The 23,983-nt window shown below is 42.7% G+C and overlaps 2 protein-coding genes and 2 long non-coding RNA genes across 4 annotated transcripts in view; 1 reads left to right on the top strand and 3 right to left on the bottom strand.

Moving 5' to 3' along the window:
- Nucleotides 1-2,517: 2,517 nt before the first annotated feature.
- Nucleotides 2,518-4,171, bottom strand: LOC116652783. The gene is made up of 2 exons (XR_004305995.1): nt 3,527-4,171; nt 2,518-2,555 (listed from the first exon to the last, which is right to left on the bottom strand). It is a non-coding gene; the product is annotated as an uncharacterized LOC116652783 (long non-coding RNA).
- A 1,951-nt stretch (nt 4,172-6,122) lies between these two features.
- Nucleotides 6,123-16,021, bottom strand: ANKRD42 (ankyrin repeat domain 42). Its single transcript, XM_032442231.1, is given in 9 exon segments — nt 6,123-6,232; nt 7,178-7,303; nt 8,844-8,898; nt 8,900-9,045; nt 12,199-12,334; nt 12,770-12,889; nt 13,150-13,257; nt 14,835-14,998; nt 15,927-16,021. Coding segments are annotated over 9 exon segments (984 nt in total). The 5' UTR covers nt 15,946-16,021.
- On the top strand, nt 14,890-16,529 carry LOC116652784. Its single transcript, XR_004305996.1, has 2 exons — nt 14,890-14,975; nt 15,988-16,529. It is a non-coding gene; the product is annotated as an uncharacterized LOC116652784 (long non-coding RNA).
- A 1,594-nt stretch (nt 16,530-18,123) lies between these two features.
- PCF11 (PCF11 cleavage and polyadenylation factor subunit) overlaps nt 18,124-23,983 on the bottom strand; it is a 22,946-nt gene continuing 17,086 nt past the window's right edge. The window contains 7 exon segments of the mRNA XM_015852382.2: nt 18,124-19,230; nt 19,866-19,901; nt 20,624-20,716; nt 21,215-21,337; nt 21,731-21,914; nt 22,212-22,317; nt 22,843-22,965. Of these exon segments, the coding sequence (XP_015707868.2) occupies nt 19,021-19,230; nt 19,866-19,901; nt 20,624-20,716; nt 21,215-21,337; nt 21,731-21,914; nt 22,212-22,317; nt 22,843-22,965 (875 nt within the window). The 3' untranslated portion in view covers nt 18,124-19,020.

Genomic DNA, 23,983 nt, shown 5'->3' with positions numbered 1-23,983 from the left:
TCCACGGCCTTTCTCTCTGGAAATCCTTGTTTTGCTTGGAAAAATTGCTCTTATCAATTCGCACTTGTGAGTAAAATGCTGGGTGTAGAACTAAAATGTTTCTACAGATTGATTTATTTTTAATATCCCTTAAAAGTTTTGTGAGCCTGGAGCTCAGCAGAAAGGGAGAATTTCTCTTCATTTCTCCAAGGGGAAGTGCTGCTGTTCTCACTGACTGCAGACAGATAAGTGCTCTTAACTCCTCCCTTTGAGCAGTGCTGAGTACTCTCAATAAACCTTTGTGTTTATCTGTGCAGTCTGTGATGCTGTGGGATTCTTTCAGCTTCAGGTGATCCTATGGCAAGGACTTCTCCCTGTGTGTGTAGAACAATAGAGTGAGTGGTGAGAATTCTGCACTGGGAAGCTGGATGTTCTTCTGCATTTAGTAGAGCTCTCATAAACGAGAGGATGGGGATGGAATACGTGTAGAGTATTGGAGGCGGTGTACTGTTCAGTACTTCTCCCTATCTTTTATGTTTAACGAACGCAAAAAAAAATAGGAAGATGTTCTCTCTCGCTATACACCTATTGGTATCACTAAAGCGACTTAGCGCGATGAGTGTTCTTAACCTCGAAAGTTTTATAGGTTCTACTATGGAAAAAATATTAAGTGGCAAAAGAGAAATGATTCTTTTAAGACTGCTCTTAGCACTGTATACTCTCATATAGAATCACGTAGGTATGTACTCCTATAGTTGAACTTGCTGGTATCGCCTGCGCAATAGTCATGACTATGCGTTGTGCTCACCTTTGGTCATTTCTCAACTGTGCGTTTGAGCATTATAAACCTGTGAGTTATAATAAATATGAGATTGCTTTAATTTTCTATTATTCAAGTGAAGTCCTGCGTTGAGAAGGCTAGCAGTGGCGAAATTTATAAATGAAAGATTGATGAGGGCAATATTAGCATAGAAGCAGAGCGATCATCCGTATATAGGGATGTAGTATGGACTAGTTTGAATAGAACGTGCGCAATTTGTACATAACTAGTGGAGGAATATTACATGCGGACGCACATTAGGCAAGAGCGAGAGTGGTAGTTGAGGATTTGGACCCGTGAGGCTGAGCATATATATTCTTCTCGTTAGTATAATTGAGATTCTTCAGCAAATTACAGGGAGCCATGTTATATCGTCTATGGAGGCCTGTACTGCACACGTGAGCATTGTTTCAGTCAATGCGCACCAAGCACAAGTCTCTGTCTCTGGTATGGAGCTTCTAGTATTGTGTAGTACCTATTGTGCCGGCAATAGAGCACCCAAGCTTTATAAATTGGGCTATTTAGTTCTCAGATGTGATGCTCACAGAATTAATCTAAGGTTTGAAAAGACCTAGAAGATCCATTTACGTCCAACCTAATTATCCTAAATACTGTACTGGGCATGTAAATGCAGGCTATTCATACAAATCAGACATATAGCCAAAACATTTCTTGAACACTCCCATGGTCGGTGACTCCACCACCTCCCTGGGCAGTGCATTCCAATGCCTGACTACCCTTTCTGAGAAGTAATACTTCCTAATGTCCAGCCTGAATCTCCCCCGGCGCAGCTTAAAACCATTCCCTCTAGTTCTATCACTGATTACACGAGAGAAGAGGTCAACCCCCAGCTCACTACAACCTCCCTTCAGGAAGTTATAGAGAGCATATAGAGAGTTCCTACATCAGAACAGCACCAAGAGTGACGGACCAAATCTCATTCACAGCAGCTCCGCACCAACCTCACACACCTTGAAGTTTATGATCCAGTTTCTGGATTTCTCCTTGTCTAACACAAAGCTTATCCCATTGCTGAGCATGTTCCCCAGCTATTGCATGTGCACACAAAAACAGGTTTCCACTAACTTTGAAAACCTACCACAGTTAAGCTTCTCTGGGTAGCAAAGGAGAGGACAAATCGGGATTCAAGTGCTAGGAAATGAACCTTTATAATACAAGGATTTATGATTGGAATCAAAATAGTCAAAGTGTTAAGCATGACAGCCATTCTGTGGCCTGCACATACTGGCTGGAGATGAAAAGTCACTTGCCTGGCATCCAGCTGCTGTTCTGCAAGGACTTACTTACCCCTTACGCTGTTCTTTGTGTCCATACCTCACAGGTGTTGGCTGAAGTAAGGGGCTTTTTTCAAGGCAGTAATACCAAGCAGACTAGTAGGTGAGGATACCTTTTTCATAGCCTAGGGCCTATGACATTGCTGCAGTTGAATATTGATATGTTCCAATTTGCAAAGTTCTTGCTAGAATTTAGACTGAGAAACGTTTTCTTTCCCAGAGAACTAGGAAAGCAGTTTGATGAACTGCAGAACTGGGCTTTACAAACTCTTTGCACTGTGGATATTGCCATTCTGTGGATATTGCCATTCTGTGGATATTGCCATTCTGCATCCTCAACCTGCCAGCCCTGTGACTGAGGCTCCTTAGCGCAGCCTAACAAACACTCCTCCATGGCTGCGGGGCGGATTCTTCTTCACTTTCTTTTTCTCTTTGCAGGAAATGGAGATGGGTTCAGGTTCCTGAAACAAAGGACATCGTTACAGCTATTAAGCAGCAATCACTTCTGTTTGCATCCAATCTGCTGTATCATAAGACAAGCTTTAAAAATACATGGCTTTGAAACTAGTGCACAGTCCCACAGCACTGGATAGCAGTACGGTGACACGTGAAGGTCCCTTGGTTACAGCAGTTTGTGGAAGCAAACCTGTCTCAGCTTGAACTGTATAATCACAGTTAACTCAGAGGCAGCTGCAGTGTAGTCACATCATTTTGAAGAGAAGATGATGTGGCTGGGAGAGGTCTGAAAAGCCAGCTCTCCTTATGTCCAGACCTAGCACGTGAACTTCTGATCTACTGACAGATTTGATTAAATATGTGTATATGTTTTCTGTTTTCTAAGTAAGTCAACCTATCTGCACCTGCTTTGCTGTCAGTGGGTTTGATAATTAAGATGACATGAGACCAGTTGTTGAATTCAGCCACTGCACACAGCAATGCTGTAATACAGGCCTCCACTAACTCTATTTCCAGCCTGGGGCAAAAGGGGGGAGAATAAACCCATTCTGAAGGAGAGTTCTGATGCAAAAGAGTGATCCTGCAATATGCGTGGTAGCTGCTATGACCTGTGGCAGCTGGGGAATGGGGGGACAACTCCTAAAGTCCCCAGTCCAGTCTGAACTGGGCATCAGCTACCCAGCAAGATGAACAGCCAGCAGCCAGTCACCATGGAAGCATTCAAGGACCATTTCACTCCCTTTTCTAAATACAGAGAATTCATATTCTCTGTCCGGGACAAACTGATAACCTCTCAGTTCAGAATGTAGCAAAGGCTGCAGCTCACTTCAGTGTCCCAAGCTGAAAGCTGTTAACATACTCACTCCAGAATTTCCTTGCACCACACCTCACAATCTTAGCGAGATCAAGCAGCAGGGCTGCCATCCATCCCACTAACCGGAGGCAGAGCAGCAGGGCTGCCATCCATCCCACTAACCGGAGGCAGAGCAGCAGGGCTGCGGGCTCTATCCCGGCTCTCCCTGAGGCGGCCGATCTCGGCTCGGCAGCCATCCAGCTGGCTCTCCAGGTTTTCCCTCCTGACTCGCTCGGATTCCAGCTGAGCCTCCAGCTCCCTCACGGTCCTGCAAAACACAAAGGGGACAAACAGCATCAAGAACAGCCAGCCGTGCCCAGTCCGCTCCAAGAGTGTTTTAAGGAACAGGCTAGTGAGAGCAGAAAACAGCTCAAATGCAGCGTACTCCTGGCTCGGGACCCTTTGTAAAAGCTCCTGCGTCGACTGCTTTGACTACCATAGAGTCAGCTGTGCTCGACTCTTCTGACCGCGAGATGGAGACGTCTCCCTGCGCAGCGAACCAGCGCCGGGCTCCGGATGGGACGAAACCCAGCTCCGCCCCCAGCAGCAGCTGGCTCCTGTGCACACTTTCCGAAGTGATTTGGAACAATCAAATGAGAGACTGCATGACACTTCTAAAAGGAAGCTGAAGCACTGGTTGAGCCAGTTGCACAGGTCACATCAGTCACATTCACAGTGGCTATTAAATTAACTATTAAATTCCCGAAACTGCTTAGCTGAGACCTAATTCTGATCTATACCTATATATAACAGCAATTGACCACCTGAGAACCACTATTCACAGAAAGCCTACGGGATGACCTAGAGAGAAATGCTCCATCCGCAAATTGCACATCACTTGTGACATGGGTTTGAGGAGGCCCAAAGCACGTTAAGGACATGTTCATCTACAGTGACTAAGAACAGCACATAGCCAAATGTTTGACAGGCAGAGGTAGATCCGGAATCTCTTGACAGCTCACCGCACAAGAAGAATGGAGCCATCAGTCATTTGTGTTGTACTGCAGTGTTGATCCTCATGGCAGGAGCCCACAAATGGCCTGAAGTCCTTTTCTTTTAAGCCTGGCTAAATTCACTAAGTGAAAAAGGCAGAATGGCCAAAGCAATCTGAGTGTAAAGTACCCTTAAAAAATGCACTAAAATGGAACACATTATAATGTTGGCCTTACTTCTCACTTCTCTCCTTTTTCACTCCTCTCCCTCCGCAGTATTCCTTGCCCACTGCTGTAGTGGCGAGCCAATCCAGATTCCTGAAGTTCCTGAATCCTGCGATAGGCCCTTACTGTAAGACAGGATTCAACAGGTAAGTAAAATGCATGGAAATAGCTGAAGACATTCATGCTGATGTTCAGCATGGGAAAGAGTCACACAAAGAGCAGTAACCACGCTCAGCAGATGCGAAGAACCGCACAGCCCACGCCCAAAACAAGAGAGCATCCATGGGTCACTGCAGATTGGGGGTAACATCAAACATCTCGACGGGTCCGTGCACCTTTCCTGAACCGAGGGAGTTGTAGTGCGCTGGGGTTGCCTCTTCTCTTGCATGTAACAGTGATAGAACTAGAGGGAATGGTTAACGCTTGTGCCTAGGGAGATTCAGGCTGGACTTATGAAGTATTACTTCTCAGAAAGGGTAGTCAGGCATTGGAATGCACTGCCCAGGGAGGTGGTGGAGTCACCGACCATGGGAGTGTTCAAGAAACGTTTGGATGTGGTGTTGATGAATATGATTTAGCCGGGAAGTATTGGTGATGGTTGGACTAGATGATCTTCCAGGTCTTTTCCAACCTTGATAATTCTGTAATTCTGTAACATGAGTACTCAGTGTCACAGCTGTCCTAGCAACAACACAAACACCAAAAAAGGTGGCAGTTGGCAGAAACCGTGCAACTAGAAATACAGCACCTTCAGGCTGCCTGTTGGAATAAGGAGTGAAGAAAGACAGTGCTTACTGCGTGCATTCCTTTTCTCTTCTTTATCCAGGATTAAGTCTTCTTTGCTATCTGTACTCCCTTCCACACCATGTCTTTCAAAAAATGCTATGTTGCTTGCATCCAGTTCTTCATCACTAGAGTTACCATCTCCAGTTCTTTGGGTCAAAAGTTCCACAGCTGCTAGCTGGGCAAATCTGCACAGAGAACAGTTAACCTACACTGATATAACCCTGTAACCTATAAGCACACAGCCATGCCCCCCACATGAGATAGAAACTCTAAAACACTTTGTGTTCCTGTCCAGAGGACAGTGTTTCAGGATCTGAGGAAGCATTAGTGCACAAACCATGAGCAGCAATCTCCTTTCCACAGCGCTCTGCCTCACTGAAATCTTATTACAGCGACTCCCACTTCAGAAACATGTTTTGCTTTGTAGGATTTCTTAACTGAATCTCATCAGCAACTACATTACTTTTATCAAATAAAAATCAACCAGCCTTCTCTAGCTCCCATTTGCTCTGTACAGCTGGAGCACACAGGCTCGCAATTTTCCTTTTGCAGATCCAATAGTTTTCATCTTTCATGCCTGACCTTGCTCAAAATAAATAAATAATAAATAAATGTTCAGACTTTTACAGCTACAATGTGGCTTTGCTTATCAGTGTAGTTCAAGGGCTTGATTAGTTCTTGCTTCATCACCAAAAATCAGGAGTAATTACAACAAAGCTGACTTGATATTTAAATAGTAAAATAAATGTTGAAGAAAAGAGCTGTGGCATGTACTGCTACCTCTTGGCTACGTCCTTTGGAGTCTCTCCAGCATCATCTGTAATGTCACAGTCAGCCCCCATTTCAATCAACCACTGCAAGCAATGGATATGCCCTTGTCCTGCAGCTGGGGGAAGAAAGGTAAACACAAGTCAGCCATGTACAGCAGCGTTTTGAACTTCCTACTTCCCCTTTCTGTCATGGTTTAACATGACATAATTTGGGTTCATTAAGACCACAAAGGAGAGATGCTATTTCAGAGAAGGATGTGTTTCAAATCATGTGAGTATATTGATTTTTAGGGAATATCACACAGAGTGGGTTTGAACCTTTTTCTGGTCCCTGAAATGTACGTGCAACTCTTTCTGTACGTGAGCTTTCTGTACTAAATGTTCTCAGTCCCATGCATCAGCACGGCTACTGCCCACACTGCATGGTCCCCAGTAATGATGTCTCACATATGGAAGATTGTCCTTGGCATGTCTGTCTGAAACCAGCGAGCCTTTTTCTTAAGGTAAAACAGATCTGCCTCTGACAGCACCCCATTGGGAGATGTGTCAGACTAAAACAAGGAAATGTACTGATAATCAGCCATAAAAGTTCTCCGTAACGGAAACACTGGAGGTGAAGTTTGGGGGTGAAACAATTGTTGGCTAGAAACTATCCAAGAAAAGGTAGTGGGAAGAAATGTGAAGGAATGTAAAGTTTTTCTCTACATGTTTTAAAAAATTCTGCCATTTTTTCTCTGAGCAAAACGAATTATGGGAAATTGTGTTAAAAGTATATTACAGGAATACCTCTATCTTTTCTTTGCCATTTCTATTTGGATACAAATTGTTTTCTTTTTAAAACAAACTGTTCTATCTTGACTTCAGCTTGGTTATTTTGTTGTTAAAGTGACCCCTGCATATGCATATGTCATTAAATGTTTTTCAAGGTTGCTCCTTCAGGCCTTCAGAAAATGAGATGCTGGTTTTCATTAAGTTTATCTAATGAGCAGCCAGTTGAAAATGTAAGTAAAGAAGCCAGCAATAAACAGTAAAAAGCTCAAACACTGATCATAATTACTGACCTTTGTGCATGAGAGTGGATCCCTTATCATCCCGCTCATTAATATTGATTGCTCCACAACTCACTAATCTTCTGAGTTCTAACAAGTCCCCTCTGAAAGCAGCGTCATGAGCTGGGAAATCTAAAACTGAAAATGAAATGCATGTTTCTGAGCAGATGCCAGTAATTCCACAAAACCTGCTCATATTTGTCTCAATTTGCATCTTTGATAACAACTCACTCACAGGCATTCCATAGCAAGGTTAATGCACCTTTAATTAGCTAAAATGCAGCTGCATATCTAGGATTGTTCATCACAGACTTGACTAAACTTCACTTGGTTACGTCTACAGGCATCTTATACAGCTGAGTGATTAATTTCACAAATCTGAACTAAGAAGTATACCTTTATTTTATAGCTAATGTTTATTACTGGCGGTAACAGTAGTCATCTACCTATTCAGATTTCCATAGTCTAAACAAATACATAAACTATACTACTTCTCCCCCTCTACTCAGCTCTTGTGAGGCCCCATCTGCAGTACTGAAAATGGGGCCTCCAGTACAGGAAGGACATGGAGCTCTTGGTGCGGGTCCAGAGGACGGCCACTAAGATGATCAGAGGGCTGGAGCATCTGTCCTATGAGGAAAGGTTGAGGGAACTGAGCTTGTTTAGATTGGAGAAGAGAAGGCTCAGGGGAGACCTTGTTGTGGCCTTCCAGTCCTTGAAAGGAGCATATAAACTGGAGGGGAAATGGCTGTTTATGAGGGTGGACAGTGATAGGACAAAGGGGAATGGTTTTAAACTGAGGCAGGGCAGATTTAGGTTAGATATTAGGAGGATATTTTTCACACAGAGGGTGGTGACGCACTGAACAGGTTGCCCAAGGAGGCTGTGGATGCCCCATCCCTGCAGGCATTCAAGGCCAGGCTGGATGTGGCTCTGGGCAGCCTGGTCCGGTGGCTGGTGACCCTGCACATAGCAGTGGGGTTGAAACTGGATGATCACTGCAGTCCTTTTCAATCCAGGCCATTCTATGATTCTACGATTCTTGTTTAAAAACTATTCATGCAGGCCATTTTGATTTTTCTGGTTATTTTTTATAGGTGGAGCGTGTTAGTGTTTATACCTGTAAGCACAATGACAAAAGACTAGCAGATAGGGAAATCATGTGTCTGGGAATAGTAGAGAGGTGAAGGTGCAGTGCTCATATCCTTGTTCTGTTCAGCGTCCTCCTCTGAAACCTCACCACCCTCGTGTCCTTTGCTATGCTGACTGCAGTAGTATTCCTGGTTAGCAAGTAACCTTAATTTCAGTGGGATCTTTCCAGGCTAAGCAGTTATTGAGAATCATGAACAGGCAAATCTGCAAACTCATTGATTCTGGATCTCTGCTGGAGTCTAGGCAGAACATGGGCAACTTGGTACAACAACTCATATTGCAACACAATGTGAGAAGCTTTATTCTGATTATTGTAAATACTATTTATGAAGTTGAGCAGAGTATCCCAGTCTAGCTGTCAGTAAGAGCCACAAGCATCCTAAGCAACAGTCATACCTTACAATAGCAATATATAAAGGTTATAGTTCTGCTCATACAAGATTTCAGAATCGAGTGCTTCATAGAATTACTATGTCTATTTTAACAGTAAATTTTAATCAACTTTTAAGATTTGATACCTACTCACCTTCCTGTGTCTCTGGATGCTCCCCCTCTTTTTCCACACTGTCAATATATTGCAGAAATATTGTCTTTATAGAACCTCTCAGCCAAGTCCCTTGGAGTCTCTCCATGGTCATTCCTTGCTTTTAAAGTGTGCATAACACTGGCCATTTTACTGACCAGGAACTTAAAGCAATGCAGGTGTCCTTCCACTGCTGCCAAATGAGCTATGGAACAAGGGGAAACCAAGTATGTTAGAGCAGGGTATTGCTGACCACCAGGAAGGCAGTGTTTCCACCAACTGTTAGATCTAGTGTCCAACACTGCACAGTGGGAGGGAGCAGGCAGCTGGATACGGAATGCTCAGCTCCTATCCAGGACAGAGTTCAGCTATAGGCAAAGGAGGTAAAAGAAAGCTGTCAAAAACAGGATCTGAAAAGAAAATGCCCTGTCAGAGCTGACTGCAGCCAACACATCATGACACTGCCAAGAGACCCCAGAGCAACAACTAGGGATGCACTGGTGGGGTCTTCTGTTTCCCATGGAATGTTTACTCCTTAGCAGCTGTGATCTGGCCTCTCTCTCCTAGATAAGACTACAGAGGGATTGAAAGAGGAGTCTTTGGTTAGGAGTTAGGGCACCTGTTTCAGTCCCACATCCATTGCACCACTCCCAACAAACTGCATCACACCTCTGCAGCTCCATTACTTCACCTTATAAAATGACAGTGACATTCACTTTATTGGGAAGAGCTTTGGAGGTACGTCCCCTGATATTCCCATTAATATGTAGATGTATTCAATGCACTTCTATTACAATTTTAACATTTACAGTTGTGGAGAGTTGTGTGAGCAGGAGCTGTTCTGACCCAGCGCAGCACTGACTGCTTCCCTATATGGCAGAAGTGCTCCCTCCCCTGTCCTTTAGGCTACTCTGAGCTTTAGTTATTCAACACCAGTAGAGTGCCGGGCCTGTAGCAAAGTAAGAGGTACAAAATATATGTTTGTTATTATGTAATAAATCATAGTCTCCAGTCCCATCAATGGGAAGAAGTTGCAAAATAAACACAGTTATTATGCAACGTATTATCACCCCATGTATTAACTCAATATAGATTATCACCCCACGTATTAACTCAGTATGCATTATCACTCCATCAAAATGCTCTGACTGACATTCTGTGGGCAAAAGAGTTATGTATTTCTGATTATCTTCATAGTTGCTAATGATGTATCCAGGACAAGTCCCCTAAGCTAACTTCTGGCACATCACAGAATCACAGAATCACAGAATTATCAAGGTTGGAAAAGACCTAGAAGATCATCTAGTCCAACCATCACCAATACTTCCTGGCTAAATCATATTCCTCAGCACAACATCCAAACGTTTCTTGAACACTCCCATGGTCGGTGACTCCACCACCTCCCTGGGCAGTGCATTCCAATGCCTNACGTTTCTTGAACACTCCCATGGTCGGTGACTCCACCACCTCCCTGGGCAGTGCATTCCAATGCCTGACTACCCTTTCTGAGAAGTAATACTTCCTAATGTCCAGCCTGAACCTCCCCTGGCGCAGCTTAAAACCATTCCCTCTAGTTCTATCACTGATTACACGAGAGAAGAGGCCAACCCCCAGCTCACTACAACCCCCCTTCAGGAAGTTAAAGAGAGCAATAAGGTCTCCCCTGAGCCTCCTCTTCTCCAGGCTGAACATGCAAAAGTTGCAGTGTTACAATTCTTGAGCTTTAGGAGCATAGATTTGCAACCTCAGTAAATTCCTGTCAGTACTTTCAGATTAAATTATAGCACTGGCCAGCTAATCTTGAAGCTGAATTATATAAAGATGATTTAAATTGACAGTGGTATGTAGAGCACAGCACTTCTGTTAATCTTTTATTAACAGTGTTACAATGCATTTTCTTTCTTCTGGATGATAACAGAAGCAAGTGCAAACTGAGCTACCTTCTATGTTGTCACCAGAGCACCTAGCATCATGATTCTTTATTGCCTGAGCCACTACACCAGATGTCCTGCTGGGATGTAAGAGCCCCAGGTCCTTTAACAAAGCCTGGGTTTGCAGAACAGAACATAGACATCAGTTTTCTGGGTAAATGGCACTCGGCAGAGGATAAAATATTTTAAAATGGATTTAAAGAATAAATCTAAACCTGCAAACAAGTTATAGAGGTAAGAAAATAGGCTATTTAGAACAAATAATATGACAAACCTTAAGAAGGCAAATGTTAAAGGGGAAACGATGTAACAAGAATAAAGGGTTGAAAGACAGCATTCACCTTACAGAGTAATTTGAGGCAGTAGCGTGGTAAGCAAAGGGACAGTGGAGAAACTATGAAGGGCAAGAAACAAAGAGTGCTCATTTTTTGTGCTAAAGTGGCTACACACAGGATTTTGAAGAGAGTACAGACTATAGATAACACAGAAATACTGGTATGCCATAAATCAAGATGGAGAAATCAGAGGTAAATGAGAACAAGGGTTTTACCAAGCCAGTTAAGAAGTAGTTGGATGCAAAAGCTTGCATATGAACATGCCAGAATCTGATCACACTGGCACAGCTGTTCAAGCTTGGCATACATTCAAAAAGGAGCAGATAGCAGCAGAACCTGCCTGCTGCCCCACCTGCCCTTCTCCTCCTATGATCTCCATTGGCACAGGCACAGGGAATGCCCACCTACACAGCACTCAGTCAGGCTGTGCCTGCTTCTGATGTGAGTTATGCCAGCTCCCAGGAGCTCTGAGCCTTGCCAGCAGCAGTGGGAGCTGAACAGGATACTGCTGCCAACCAACAAGTACTTTGGGATTTATGTATTCCCCCATCATTATAAAAATAGAATAACGAGGTTGATAGCATGGAACAAATCATACAGTCATCGGTTAGGTTTGGAAAGGACTTTAGAGACCATCCATGGGCAGGGAGGCAGTGATGCTTCCCACTAGACCAGGCTGCCCAAAATGCCACCTGACCTGGCCTTGAACAGCTCCAGAGACTTGGAATCACAGAATGACATGTTCAGTTGGAAGGGACCTCAAAGATCACCCAGTTCCTACCTCCTGCCATGGGCTGCCTGCCCCCCAACAACTCAGGCTGCCCAGGGCCCATCCAACCTGACCCTGAGAACCTCCAGGGATGGGGCACCCACAGCTCTCTGGGCAGCCATGCCAGGGCCTCAGCACCCTGTGAGTAAAGAATTTATTCCTACCATTTAATCTCCTTTTTTAGTTTTAAGTGGTTCCCTTCTGTCCTACCAAACCATTATCTATTGTCCTATCAGTGCTGCTGGTGTGTTTTATATATGATGTGCTAGAGTTATCACATCCACAACAAGGGCTGAAAAACCAAATGATTATTCCTGACATACCTGGAAGGTTTCCATCAGTATCCACATCACCTATGCATGCTCCCCATCTAACAAGAAGCTGCAAACAGCCCAAGCGACCATGAAAAGCAGCATAATGAACAGGCTTCCAGTCATTCCTGTCTGCTGCGTTTACATTCTAAAACAAAAGCTGCAGGTTAGTTTGTTTATGAAGCTTAGACATGAGACATTCTATAAATAAGTATCAACAGTTCATTGTGCTACTTTATTTAAACAAAATCAAATATTTCTCCAAATTCAAGCCACGAAAGCGGCATAAGACGTATTTCTCACAGGTTCGTGGCTTCATTGAAATAAAACACACATAAAAGTTGTGTTTTCAGACATCTACCACCGTGTTAGTCGTTATATAATACACAACTGGATTTTTTTAACATCTTACGATTAAAAAAATGCAAATTTACACTACAAATAAATTCACAGCGTCACCAATGAGAATGTACCAACAGAGGTTAATCTATAGTCCCAAACCTCAGTTAGTGAGGGGTTTGGTATGGAAAAGGATACCAGACTCTGGCTCTGCATTAGGGAATTGCAGGTAGAAGGCTCTCACCGCTCCACTTCGCAGTATGGTTTGCAATGTGTACGACTGCCCATGGGCTGCAGCCAGGTGTGATGGAGTGCACCCGCGGTCATCTCGAGCTTCTAGGTTTGCTCCATTTATTAACAAAGCCTACAAGAAATGCAAAGCTCACAGGCTGAAAGAGCAAACACTGTCTCACAGGGTGACTTGAGATGGTCAGCTGGGTTCCTCTGATAAATCTGATAGCACAGAGGGAACAAACGAGTGCAGTCATTTTACCAGTGACTTGGTTTCAGCTGTAAAGACACAGAGCCAGCTCCAGTAGGAGCACTTTCAGCTGATCTTCATGAGGAAGTGTCCAAACCAAAGGCCTGCCTTCCTTTTGCTGGAGAGTGAATATCTCTACATACCTGCACGCAAGCATCCTGCCCACGGATTGCCGCAAGGTGAGCTGCTGTCCAGCCTCTGACTGTCACACGTGTCACATCAGCTCCATGCCAGAGCAACCAGTGAAGGCACTGCGCAACCAAAAACAAGCTCTTATTCATTTAATAAACTCTTATTCCATAACAATTCTTATAACTCATCTGAGGCAAATGCTAACTATAAATCAACAGTAGATGTTACATTTCAAACAGTGTTAGGAAATGACATGGTCTCAAGGCTTCATCCAAGGGCACAAAAAGCACAACCAACCTACTAATTGCAATGACTTGCAGTGTGCCTTCTTTATCTTACAATTCCATACTTAAAATGCAGACTGTGAGAGCGTTCATGTGGCATGAGGTAAAAACACTGGGGAAAAATGGTGCAAAGATGCTCATTTGAAGTCCAGCTAAAATGAACAGCAGGAAAGATGCCATGAATCAAATGTAAAGCCTCAGTTCATTTATTAGGCTTTCTTGAGTATATGTAATCCCATCTCTCCTCTCACCCATCACAGATTATTTTAACTTTATTCACCTTTTTTTCAGCAGGTGTTATTGCTTTCCATGGAAAGCTTAAAGAACAATTAAGAAAATAATAAACTACAAAACTAGTTAAAGCTTTTTGTTACACATCATTACTATTTACTGTCTTCTTTTAGGCTAGTCTCCAGCTCTCTTTCCTTTGGGACTTCATTTTTTATACGGTTATTTACAGCCTTGCTGTTTCAAAGTAAGATCGCTATAAACATTGCACAAGGAGGCTGTAACAGGAAGGTGAATGTTGTGCTGAATGCAGCAGCTCAGTCCTTCTGGAAATCAAATCATTTCTGCAGTGAGTAGCTCATTTCTGCATCAACAGTCAGTGTTCTTGCTTATGAAAATGAACTGTATTTGAACTGTTTCTGTAGAGAATGAGGCATGGGACAGAACACTGGGAAATGAACAAACATTTTTGTGTCACTTCTCGCTTGGCTCAGTCACTTTCAGAATATTAAACATATCCTTATGGATTTTCCAAGTGTTCTGAGTGAAGGGGAAAACACAAGGACAAAAGAAGGTAATGAGGCTAGAAGGGGAGACCAGAAGGCACACCTTGTTTGGTGTTAGAAAAGCTCTGATTTTGTAAAATCTGAGGACACTGATTACATAAACTGCCTGGGGCTTCAGAAAGGTAAAATGTAGTCCTAACAAACTGCACATCTTTCCTTAGTGAATACCTTAAATCAGAAAAAAAGAGCAGGCAGAGATTATAGATCTAGCTTGATCAAAGCTAGCAATGTTGTGTTCAGCCTCTCCCCAGAGGAAAACGTTAACCCATAAAACCTTGCTGTGTCCAAACACTAACATAAACAGGGGAGGAATGGCTGTTTTCAAGGGTAGATATTTTTAGGACAAGGGGGGATGAATTTAAACTGAGATGGGGGGTGTGAGGGGGTGGGGGTTATGTTAGAGATTAGGGGGAAGTTTTTCACCCAGAGGGTGGTGATGCACTGGAACAGGTTGCCCAAGGAGGCTGTGGATGCCCCATCCCTGCAGGCATTCAAGGCCAGGCTGGATGTGACTCTGGGCAGCCTGGTCTGGTTGTTGCCAACCCTGCAGGTGGTTGAAACTGGATGATCATTGTGGTCCTTTTCAACCCAGGTTATTCTATGATTTTATGATTTTACCTCCAGGCTTCCAGAGTGTGCAGCACAGTGCAATGGTGTGAACTTGTGGACTAAATCCACCTCGTCGATAGAGGCTCCACGTTTTATCATTAATGCAAGCTGTTCTACATCACCAGCTTTCACTGCCTCATGTACACTGGTGTAAGTTTGCTTCTTCCTGACATCTAGTGAGGGATAATAAAAGCATTAGCCAGCTCAGTCACATTTCAGAGAGATGAAAGAAGTGATGAATCAAATAAGCATCAGGGTGACAGTTTATAAGAACCAGACAATAGTGTAACCTATGAGAGTGTAACTTGTATCAGCACAAGTCTTTAGCCCTTTGTGTTTCCCAGAAGCAAACCAATATTCAAGAACCTGAAAGAGCCACGTCCCCTCCAGCCACAGATAAAGAACAGGACAGCAGAGAAACTCCATCTATGTATACAGATGCTGGATCAAGTCCAACCCAATGCTGGCTCTCTTCCTAAACTGTTTCATCAATCACGCCTTCAGGTGTTCAGCCATTGCTCCTCAGGGGCTCTGCATGGCCACACTCCTTACTGCCACCCAAGGACACGGCACACCAAGGGCCCTTCGCTAAGTAGGCAAACCTTGCTAATAGGACATAAGGTCATGCAGATGCTCTTGACTGAGCTGAACCTATCAGTTAAAGCTGCTACATAAAAGCAATGCTTTATACAATGTGTTAGTCATCCTGCTCTGTTCTGCTGCTATACCCATAGCACTGCTCTGGCACAGGTTACTTTGTTAGAAACCTAGTATTTTTCTCCCACCAAAGTCAATAGTGTTTTCGTGGACTTCAGTGGCTCAGAATCAAACTCTGAATGTAGACACAGCGTGGTCCAAAAAAAAAAACAAAACCATCACCAGGCCATGGGATCAAATAGTCTGTATTTTCCTTCAGGCCTAGTTACTGTTTGACACTGTAACTGTAAACAATGGGAGCTGGATATCTAAATCCTCTTGCAACATTTTGGCATTTTGCCTATATTTGCCAATAAAAATAAGTGATGTAAGTAGTTTTAATGGCTGGGATGGCTAACTTGAGATAGCTAAGCATATGAGTAAGCCAAAACAATTGATAATCACCTTCTGGAGTAGTCATCATTCTGGAACCAAAACGCACCAACACTCTTTGATTAAATTTCAGGCTCTAAGAAGTCTTGAAGAGGCAGGTTGTTGTTCTGCAAGTCAAGCATACACAGAAATATTGGTCTTAAGTTATTAGAGCCTCAGTTTTCCTGCCCGTGGAGAAGAAATTGAGGCAACAGTTCAAATAGTTATAAATGTGAGATCAAAAATGTTAAAGCATATCAATGAGTTGCTGCTCAAAGGTGCCTGGCGTACATAAAAGCAGAAATTATGATGAAAACAGCTGACGTTGTTTACCAGTACTTATACCTGTTCCCATGTAGTCTGTAGCATGAAAGTAATGCTTGGCCAGATTCAGCACTGCCACAGAGAGGAAAAGAGGGGGTTAAACTGTTTCATTAAGCAAAGCTGAGTGTTGTATCACACCCTGGTGTACCATCACTTCACTCCCACTCCCCTCAGCGCCAGGCTGTACCACTGCCCTGCACAGAGGCAGCAAAACAGTGCATGAACCAACACCAGCTGCAACTCAGAACAGCTCATGTTGGAAGGGACCTCCTGGGGTCCATGTTTTTAAATAGAACTTAAGTACATGCAGCATTCTGGTGTTGTGTTTTCTAAACAAAGCATCACTAGGACCTGATTTTCCCCCAAGGGAGAGACTTCTCACGATGCCAGGTGAGGGTTACAGACTTCAGCACGGTGATGCAGGCTGACATCAGAAGCATATCTAGCCAACCAGACTGCTTGCCAGAGCACAAATGTGCTTAACACCACGTACCAGTGCAATGGGTTCAAGGTAATATTTACTGTTTTTTAATCCAGAACAATTTTGCCCTCTTTTTTCTTCCGGAAGGGGCAATGAACTACAGCTGTGTGCAGGTGGGTGCCAAGCTGCAGCCCCATGGCTCAGGCACCACGAGCACAGCTGGGACTGGAGTTTAATGAACAGCTGTTAACACAAACTCCCTACAAAACACAACCAGTTTTGAGAGCAAGTGATATTTTCCATAACTTCAGTGCACTTTGTTATCAAATGCTTGTTCCCTAGTTGCCCTGTAGAAAGAAGTAGATAAGAGAGTAAGTGTTACAATGGTACTTAACCAGAATTCACCCAAGAAATTACTCAGCCTGAGGGAAGGAGACAGTGTTAGGTTTTCCCTACATCTCCATAACACACAAAAATAAGCCATTGTGGTGCTTTTTGGCAGCAGTTGAAGGGGATGAGGCACAAAACCACACAGTGGGCAAAGACCGAGGTCCTGAGCCCTGTGTGGGGTTATAACCCCATCCCGGCAGTGCCCGTGGGGGTTATGCCACCTTTCTCCGCGTGTTTGGCAAATATCGATTAGTCTGGGGTATTTTAGGTGGGCCCAATACGAAATATGAAGTTAACTAACGGGCAAAACAACTGAGGAGAGCCGGAAAGCGCGGGCACAGCCGCCCCGCGGGCGTCCCCCTCACGGCCGATGGGGGGAAGCGGGACAAGGAGCAGCACAGCCCGGCCCGGCCGTCAGGGGAGGACGCGGGGATAAGGCCGCGGGCGGAGCGGTCTCACTGGCCGGAATAGGGCTGGAGCCGCGTTCTCCTCTTCTTCCAGTCCTTCCCCCACACCGCAGCAGGGTTGCTATGGGCGCAGTCCTCGCGGGAGGAAAATGGCGGGCGGCCATGGCGGCTCAGGGGGACGGGCCCTGCCCCACAGTGATGCGGGAGGTTGCTGTGGCTCCTCTCAGAATCATGAAGGCCACGTCCCTCAGTGCCACAGCACTTCCCCAGCAGCCTGTGCCAATGCATCACTGCTTTTAGACCGGATTTTCCCTATATCAAACCTCTCACTGCAGCCTTACATAAAGGTGTGGGTTATTGCTTGAGGTCTGGTTGTGAAGATGGGAAACATCGCAACGTCAAAGTTCACAGCTGATACTTACAACATGCACTGGGATGAATTTGGATTTTCTGAGTACCCGACCTTGCAAGAGCCATCTATCCTAAGACAGTGACATTTCCTCTGACTTTTTTAGATGAAATCCACCCCTACACCTGGCAAAATGCATTTTTATCCCAAGACAAACACCCTATGACTTATGCACACTTACACTTCCATGCATACATACCTATGCAGCTTACTGCCCATCCCACAAACACACCCAACCACACAAACCCACTACAGAAAGGAAAGAGACTGACACAAACATATGCTTCAATTTTATTTATTACATTTAAGAAATATTAACATCTCAGGATATCTGGTTTATCACCTAAATTCAGTCATAAGCAACGAAAAAATTAAAAAAAAAAAAATTAAAAAAAACTTCAAATGAGCATTCTTAGATTCATACCTCCCCTGTAAAGAAAAGTTTGTCCAGCTGTATTAAACTCTTATGTGTGACTAATGGGAAAATATATCATTGAAGATGTCTCAGCTACCAGGCATCCTGGTTTGTTAATGGTCTGTTGGCACTTGTGTTCACAACTGAGCAACTCTGGTTGCTTTGTTAAATTCTGGCATTTCTACCCAAAACGGTCTTATGGTTACTTGTTTTAACATCTGGATATGTAAAAGATTGTTCAAGTTAAGGTTAAGAAGAAATCTAGGATTTTATCTTGAGAAGTCCCAGCATTGCTTCCCTTGATCACCCGCTTATGAAATAACTGAAGGAAGTTGCTTGCTTTTACTTTTCTGAATCTGATTCAGCAACAGGTTTAAAACTGAGGTCTTTTTATTTCCATTTAAACTGAAAAAAGTACAGAAACGCTGTCTTTGTTTGATGGTGTGCATAAACATTACACTCCCCGTATATAGCAAAAATAGGTTTTATTTATAATTTACATTTCCACAAGTGAAAATTGTACATTTTTTACATATACAATTTCATTCCATTAAATTTTTCACGCATCTACAGAATTTTCACACAATGACACCTGAAACAGTGCAGGCAATAAGAAATTTAAATACAAAAATGTATTTATTAACCAAACAGTCGCTGAGGCCCTGCCTCAATTTGAATGCTTTTTATTTCCTATAAAAAGTATCTGCTTTCCAGAATTAACACAGGAGCTCTTCTGTAAAAAAAAAAAATCAAACCTCATTCTAAACAGACTCATCTGGTTCTGTTTTAACATCTATAGAGGCAGGTGTGCTCTCTTCTGCACAGGCAGCAGGGGTGCCATCAGGTTCTTCTTTCACTTGAGGTGAGTCACAGGACTCATCCGTTTCCTGTTTAACAATGTTCAACATAATATGTAGGGGATTTTCTACAGGGGTCTTGCTGGGAGAGGGTGTGCAATCAGATGATGATGTCTATAAAACAAACATTCACACAGCATTAACACATTGTTCAAACAACCATTTTTTTTTACCTTCTTTTCCTTTCTGTCTCTTTTCAAAGCGCAAACACGTGGGGCAAGCAGAGCACTCAAAATCCAAACTTCCACTTATTACTTTCTACTTTATCTAATAATACAAAGTTACTATATCATAGCATTACTTTTCCATAATTACTATCAAACGGTATTATCCTCACAGCGATGAAATGCTTAATATGTTACTGTAAAATATTCCCAACTATTCCCCCCCCCACCACCCCCAAAAGGAACTGTTAGCTCCCAAGTCATAACAAATTTAACATATACTAACACTCATTTTCTCCGTTTCTTAAAATTCTTAAGATTACACATGTTAACAATAAAATCATAATGGCTTCACTTTAGTCTCACCTATATAACACGAAAGCTGTCATGGATACATCATAGCTAACTCTAACTATACATTACAAACTTGCCATTCCCAAGGCATTCCCTCTGATTCTTTGCCTAGGCACATGCAAGAGGAACTGATTCTGCAGACCTGCTCTATATAAAGACAGTGATCAAGCAAACAAACTGAAAGCAAAATAGTTTTAAAAAATATATATATGAAAGTAAAGGTTTTCTTACGTTTTGGTAATCTTCATAGCAGGATGGATGGAAAATCTGGAAAATAATTGTTAACCATTTAAATACATTAGGGATACAGTAAAAGCACCAGTCATAAACAGAACAAATCCAAATCACACTATTCCTCCAGGACAACAATGTGTAGAACAAGTATGGTGTCAAATGTGACTGGGAAGATATCTGGTGTATGCTTAGTTAGGAAAAGCCATCATATAAAAACCTTGTTTAGCACAGGGAAATAACTGGACCAAAACCAACACCCACACTCACAGGACATTCACAGAACAGAATGGGTGGAAGGGACATCTGGAGCCAAGCTGCCCAGCACCACATCCTTTGGCTTTTGAAGGCCTCCAAAGAGAAACAGGCTCCACCACTGGGCTCTTTCCAGCACGGTCTCTCTTGTAATGAGGGGCCCAGAAGTGGACCCAGTAATCCAGGCAGACTCAACAATGCTAAGTAGAGAAGATCACCTTCATTTATCTTTTAGCAACATATTACGAGGGAAGCCTATTGTGCCTGTACTAATGATCCCAGGACTTCAAGCATGTCCAAAGGTTGAGATATTTATACAACTAGAAGCAGGAAAACTAACAGGGGAGTCCTTCAGAAAAGATGGGTCACTGTGGTCTATTTCTGTAATTCTTCTCTTATGCTTTTGTTTTGCTTTTTAATATAAATGAGTGCCACGTAACAAGATTGGATTACCTTCTCATGCATTCTGATAGCATTCTTTAGATGCCACTCTTCNGGATTACCTTCTCATGCATTCTGATAGCATTCTTTAGATGCCACTCTTCCTCTTCCTCATCCCAGTACTGCTCAAACTGCTCCCGGCAGATTTCACACCTCTGAAAGTTATTGAAGTAACATGATAGATACATGGTGTTATTAAAGCCATTACTGAACACCAACATCAAGAACTTGGCTAGTAACAGTCACATATATATATACATTAAGATAACACGAAAACTACATTTTACCTCCACGCTTCCAAAATATCTTTAAGAAAATGTTAATAGAAATTATTTGAGTACAGTTGGTAGAATGAGCAACAACATTTGTCAATTGAAAAAGTTAAGTCTTGTCCCTTTAACAAGGAAGTCTCAGCAAGACACTCTGTAACAATCTAATGCTGTTTTACTGTCAATTAAGACAATCTGGTGCAGGGATTTAGTTTATTTCATGGCATCTTCCAAAACTCAACTCTGAGTTAGAGTGAGAACTGCACAAAGCATTAACACCCTTCACACTTCTCTGCAAAATAAACAGCGACCTCTGAGAACAAGGCACAAGACTTGAATCTACTTACAGACCATATGGGTTACAGCAGGAAAACTGGAACTCACCTCAACTGCTCCAGCTGGTCCAGCAGGCACACTCTGAAACTGCTTTTCTTTTGCAGCTTTTTCAAAGAACTGGCTTTTTGCACGCTCCTCTAGGTCGGCTATTTCTTCAAACTCAATCCAATCCTAAGGACAAGAATTCAATCACAATCACAAACAGCCAGAAATCATTAAAAAATACGTTTGAAAAAAAAAAAAAAGAAAAATGGAATCCCTGAAGTAACAGATATAATCAGCCTTAGTTCGTTAAACTGAAACAGTCTGTGAAAGGCCATTATACTTCAACTTCCATTTCATTCTTAGTCCAACCAAAGCAGTACGGATAACTCCAAGCTGCTTATTGTTCACCACATAACAGCCTTTTCTTTTGGCAAGTATGTCTGATATATCAAGTAGTTTTCATACATCACTGATCACCAAACTCCAATGGTAATACAACTTCAATCTCAATCCCACTCCATGTATGTGAAACACCAAACCCAGCCCTAATTAACAAGGCCCAGGTCCTGCATTGCTCACCGTTACGCTGTAGTACCACCTTCTGTGTGTAATTTTTCGGCGAACGTCTTTTTTCGAACGGTTCTGGCGATAGTGCCAATCTAAATGGTCTGCATAAACGTCTGTCTTTGAAGTAGTAAATCTCATTCCACACGAGCAGCACTGAATTCCAGTGTATAGTCGATTTATAACACTATCATAACGCCTAGAAAAACAAAAAGAAGTTAACATTTCTTTGGAAAGAAATTGGAAGTTTCTCAGTAAGTTGTTTCAAGTGACCTCAGGAGTAGAAGAAAAGCATGATTGTCCTATAAGGTTAAAGCATTTGACAGTCAAAGCATTCATGTAAGTACATTAAAAAGCATTCAAATAAGCATGAACTACTCACAGTGAACACACTAGCATTGTTATATCACACCTACTCAATCGCCTTGGATTAACCGCCTAGATACCACCATGCCATTATTCCTAGTGCAGAGTAAGCTCATGCTGCAATACGCACTGACTGAGTTCTTCAACTTTAAAGTTCGTGAGGTCTGGGACATCGTGATCACCCTGGTCATCATCCTCCTCTTCAGCAGCTGGCTGCGCCGATGTTTCATTCGCTTCTTTAAAAGAAAGAATTTCATCAAAATTTCAGCTCATTTTCAGAACAAAATAAGGTGCACCTGGATATTATTTTTATTCAAATACTAATAAATATAACCTGACTACGTTAACCTGAATGTGCATAAGAGCTGAGTCAGTCTCATAGCTTTAAAAAGCGTACAAAAAACAGTATGCAACTCCAAATGGCAATTTAACATGACTCTACTTCATCTAAGCTTCTGGCACTAAAATTCAGTATTTAGAGAGAGACAAATATTTCAGAGACTGACAGGAATCTGATTAGAATCACTGACAAGTTATTGAGGTGGGGCACCAAAAAAAAAAAAAAAAGAAACGGAGGCTCTAAATAGCTTAAAAGATACATTTAGAAAGTTAATAATTCACTTTATCACACGCACCAAATGGTTTCCCACAAAGATCCATTTAAGAAAAAAGAATGCAATAGTTCACATAGTTCTTACATTTCACTTTACACTTTAGCTACGCGTAAACTGGAGAGTCAGAATGTAATGAAAGCTACATACGTGCTGAAGTGGAATCCGTTTTTGACAGTTTGAGGATTCCTGTCGACAACAGTTTAGCAAACAATTCGTTGACATCGAGCTGACCAACGTGGTTATCAGGATATGAATGTGGAACTGCTCCTCCTAGGAGAGGGGAAATAAGGTCACAACACTCAAGGAAACCAAAGGTTAGCATAAAAAAAAAAAATCACCTCCATCAGCATTTCACAACACTCTTTTCCTTCTACCCCTTTTTACTTCCATTTTTAACTTCAATCTACTCATCCACTTCAGTTTGCCTCATACGCAGCCTTTGCCTCATTTCTGCCCCTACAACTTCCTTCCTAATGTGTTTTGAAATGCCATCTACCTGTTTTCTACTGAAATTCCCATGGAAAACGTAGTATTTTCTTGTTCTGTGCTTAAAGATCTCATGAGAATCCATCTACTTGTATCATTTACAACTTGATACAAGACTTTTATTACTAACAATTAATATAGTGGGAATGTGTATTCAGCCTGGCCAATTGAGGTGCCCTTCTGCTATGTGAAAAGCAATCCAAAAATTGGTTTCAGTGGTTCTGTTTTGTTTTAAAGTGTAACTACATACCAAAACCACGCAGTTAAAGCACTCACTGCTTGAGAGAAACCCCTGGAGAGATGACAGTACTCCTGAAACCCCACCTACTGCCATCTCACAGAGAAGGATGCCCTTTAGTGTACAAGGACCCACGGCACCATCACCGTACAGCACTAATTTTTGTGGTCATGAACAGAGAACAGTCCAAAGGACACAGAAGGAAGTTAACTATTACAGTACCTGCAGGGTTCTGAACAAAGCTTCCAGGATTTGGTAGATACTGTTGACCTTGGCCATAAGGTCCTGTCTGAGCAGACATGTGCGAAACCTGTAAAATTAAGCATTTACACACCGCTATGTGAAAAGCAATCCAAAATTGGTTCAGTGGTTCTGTTTTAAGTGTAACTACATACCAAAACCACGCAGTTAAAGCACTCACGCTTGAAAGAAACCCTGGAGAGATGACAGTACTCCTGAAACCCACCTACTGCCATCTCACAGAGAAGGATGCCCTTTAGTGTACAAGGACCCACGGCACCATCACCGTACAGAACTAATTTTTTTGTGGTCAATGACAGCAGA

The sequence above is a fragment of the Coturnix japonica genome, chromosome 1 (genome assembly GCF_001577835.2).
Source record: "Coturnix japonica isolate 7356 chromosome 1, Coturnix japonica 2.1, whole genome shotgun sequence".
NCBI lineage: Eukaryota > Metazoa > Chordata > Aves > Galliformes > Phasianidae > Coturnix > Coturnix japonica.
This window is presented reverse-complemented; position numbering and strand designations above follow the sequence as displayed.